General features: G+C 49.1%; 1 protein-coding gene across 1 annotated transcript; it reads left to right on the forward strand.

Moving 5' to 3' along the window:
* Positions 1–664: 664 nt before the first annotated feature.
* On the forward strand, positions 665–1,959 carry LOC129715278 (NACHT, LRR and PYD domains-containing protein 3-like). Its single transcript, XM_055665140.1, has one exon. It carries the CDS (start codon positions 721–723, stop codon positions 1,942–1,944), a length of 1,224 nt encoding a protein of 407 aa, XP_055521115.1. The 5' UTR covers positions 665–720; the 3' UTR covers positions 1,945–1,959.
* Positions 1,960–2,738: the final 779 nt, after the last annotated feature.

Genomic DNA, 2,738 nt, shown 5'->3' on the forward strand with positions numbered 1-2,738 from the left:
CGTTAAATCCATCTTGAGTTTTTGGCCTCAAAAGCCTGGTTCTCAGCCTAGTTGTTAGGCTTTGAGCCTGTGTCTAGATTTGTGGCCTCAGAAGCCTGGTTCTCAGCCTAGTTGTTAGGCCCGGATTAGCGGGCATCCTCCCCGTGGCAGGCAGGGCACGTGCGTGGCCAGTTCAAAGGCCCAGGCAAAGGAGCGAGTGGGGGTGGCGAGAGACAGGGGGAGAGGATGGGGGTGGAGAGGAGAGGGGAGGGGAGGAGAGGGGAGGAGGAGTGGGGAGGGGTGGGCAAACACTCGCACTACCCGCTTTCCGGGAAACTCTTTCATTCCCGCGTTGATTACTCTTGAATTTAGAGTTGTGGTGATAGATTTAAACTATCACACAGCAAGGAAACAGGATCTTCTATCTAATTTGTCCATACCAACCTAAATGCTGCATTTAAGCTCCTCTCTCCCATTATTGCCCAATATTCCTCTAAACCTTTCCAATCCATGTACTTGTCCAAATATTATTTTTCCAATGTTGTTCAGCTTAGTTGACCAATAAACAACAATAACAATCAGATAACATATAATCAATAACACAGTCAACTAATAACCGTATTAATAGAATTCGTGAATGTGTTTTCCTTTGGGTGATGAATCTAATTTCAGGACGTTCAGCAGAAGCACAAGGAGACTCTGCGAGCACAGACCAAAACACTGAGTGTCAACCCCATCCTGATGAAGGAGAAGGTTAAGGTTTTCCAGTTGCGTGATCGATATGCTGAGCTCACGGTCATCTCCACTGTTCGAGATCGGACACTGGTGGAACATGAGCTGCTGGCAAGAGGCCGGGACCATGAAGACTGGAGAGAGGAACATCTCGGGGGAGAGTTTGAAAAAATCCGAACTGATCAGTTATTCCAGAACATTTCGACGAGCAAATCCAAATCTGGGAGTTCGTCTGCCGTGGACGGAATTCCGGGGATCGGACAAACAACAATGATGCAAAAAATTGTTCATGACTGGGCCACGGGGAAAATATACCAACAATTCCAGTTTGTCTTCAGTTTCAAATTCCGGGATTTAAACACTATTAATTGCAGAATAACCCTGAGGGAACTGATTCTGGATCAGTATCCTTACTTTGGGAATATGCTAGAAGAGGTCTGGAAGAACCCAGAGGGATTGCTGTTTATATTCGATGGTTTGGATGAATTCAAGGGCAGAATCGATTTTGCTGACAGTCGGAGAGACACAGAACCTCAGCACCAGTGCCCAGATCCCGAGTGGTGGTGTGAAGTGTCTGACATTGTGTACTGTTTAATCCAGCACAAGCTGCTCCCAGGGTGTTCAGTGCTAGTGACCACCCGCCCCACTGCGTTACATTTACTGGAAAAGGCAAAGATCAGTGTCTGGGCTGAAATCCTGGGATTTGTTGGTGAGGAACGGAAGGAATATTTCACCAGGTATTTTGAAGATCAGACGGTGGCAGCAGCTGTTTTCAAACATGTGAAGGAGAACGAGATCCTGTACACCATGAGCTACAACCCATCCTACTGCTGGATCCTTGTCCTGACACCTGGCCCCTTCTTCACACAAACACACCGGGACCCGCAGCAAGTTCCCAAGACCATCACACAACTATATTGCTACTTTATTTACAACATCCTGAAAAACCACGGCCGTGAGATTGAGAACCTCCGTGAGGTGTTACTGAGGGTTGGTCAGATGGCCTTCACTGGAGTGTCTGAGAAGAACATCGTGTTCACAGATGGAGATTTGATCAAATACAATCTGCAGCCTTCCCAGTTCCTGTCCGGGTTCCTGATGGAACTTTTGGAGAGAGAGGATTCAGCCCAGAGTGGTGTGCACCTTCCCGCACCTCACCATCCAAGAGTTTGTAGCCGCACTCGCACAATTCATGTCTCCAGTTCGCGGGAATATCACGACACTCCTCATTGAAGCCCATGGCCAGAGAGACGGGCGATTTGAGGTATTTCTCCGTTTTGTCGCTGGTCTCTCCTCCCCACGGTCAGCTTGGATCCTGAAGGAGTTTCTGGGTCCATTCCCTCATCAAAACATCTGGTCTAGAAACACACGGATAGAAGCTGATAAACGGAGATTCCTGAACATGCTGCACTACCTGTTTGAGTCTCAGAATCCTGCACTGGCTCAGCAGACACTGGGATCTGTGGAAACACTTTCATTCGGTGCAGTGGGACTGACCCCGATTGACTGTTGTATCCTGTCCCATGCCATCAGGCTCTGTGATACAATCAAACACCTTGATCTGGAGAGCTGCCGCATTCAGTGTGAAGGTCTCCAGTGGCTGGGACCGGCTCTGGCTCTGGAGGAGGCCCGGGACAGACAGGTCGTATTGGGAAGGGGAGGGGGAGTCGAAGTGCTGAGCCACCGGGAGATCAGGTTGGTTAATGCGAATCGAGCGGAGGTGTTGCGCCTACTGGGGTGTCGGTCTCACAGATTCTGGAGCCGAAGATCTCGTCTCTGCTCTCAGTACAAAGCTCTCACTGACAGAGCTGGACCTGACACACAACTCCCTCACAGACCGATCTGTTCCCGTTCTCCGCCACCTCATACTGAACCACCCGACACTTGAGCGGATCGAGTGAGTGTTTGTGTTAATGTTTAATGTGATAAAATATCTGGGGATCCGCGGGCCTCTTTCTCCTGTGATGTTGTTCTGTAAGTGTTGTTGAAATATTAACCCCAGTCCCAGTTATTGACACTGTTGTTTC

The sequence above is a fragment of the Leucoraja erinacea genome, unplaced genomic scaffold (assembly GCF_028641065.1).
Source record: "Leucoraja erinacea ecotype New England unplaced genomic scaffold, Leri_hhj_1 Leri_1090S, whole genome shotgun sequence".
In the NCBI taxonomy this organism is placed as follows: domain Eukaryota; kingdom Metazoa; phylum Chordata; class Chondrichthyes; order Rajiformes; family Rajidae; genus Leucoraja; species Leucoraja erinaceus.

Coding starts and splice junctions, on each gene's coding strand:
- LOC129715278 (XM_055665140.1), top strand. CDS start 721: ATGAAGGAGAAGGTTAAGGTTTTCCAGTTGCGTGATCGATATGCTGAG.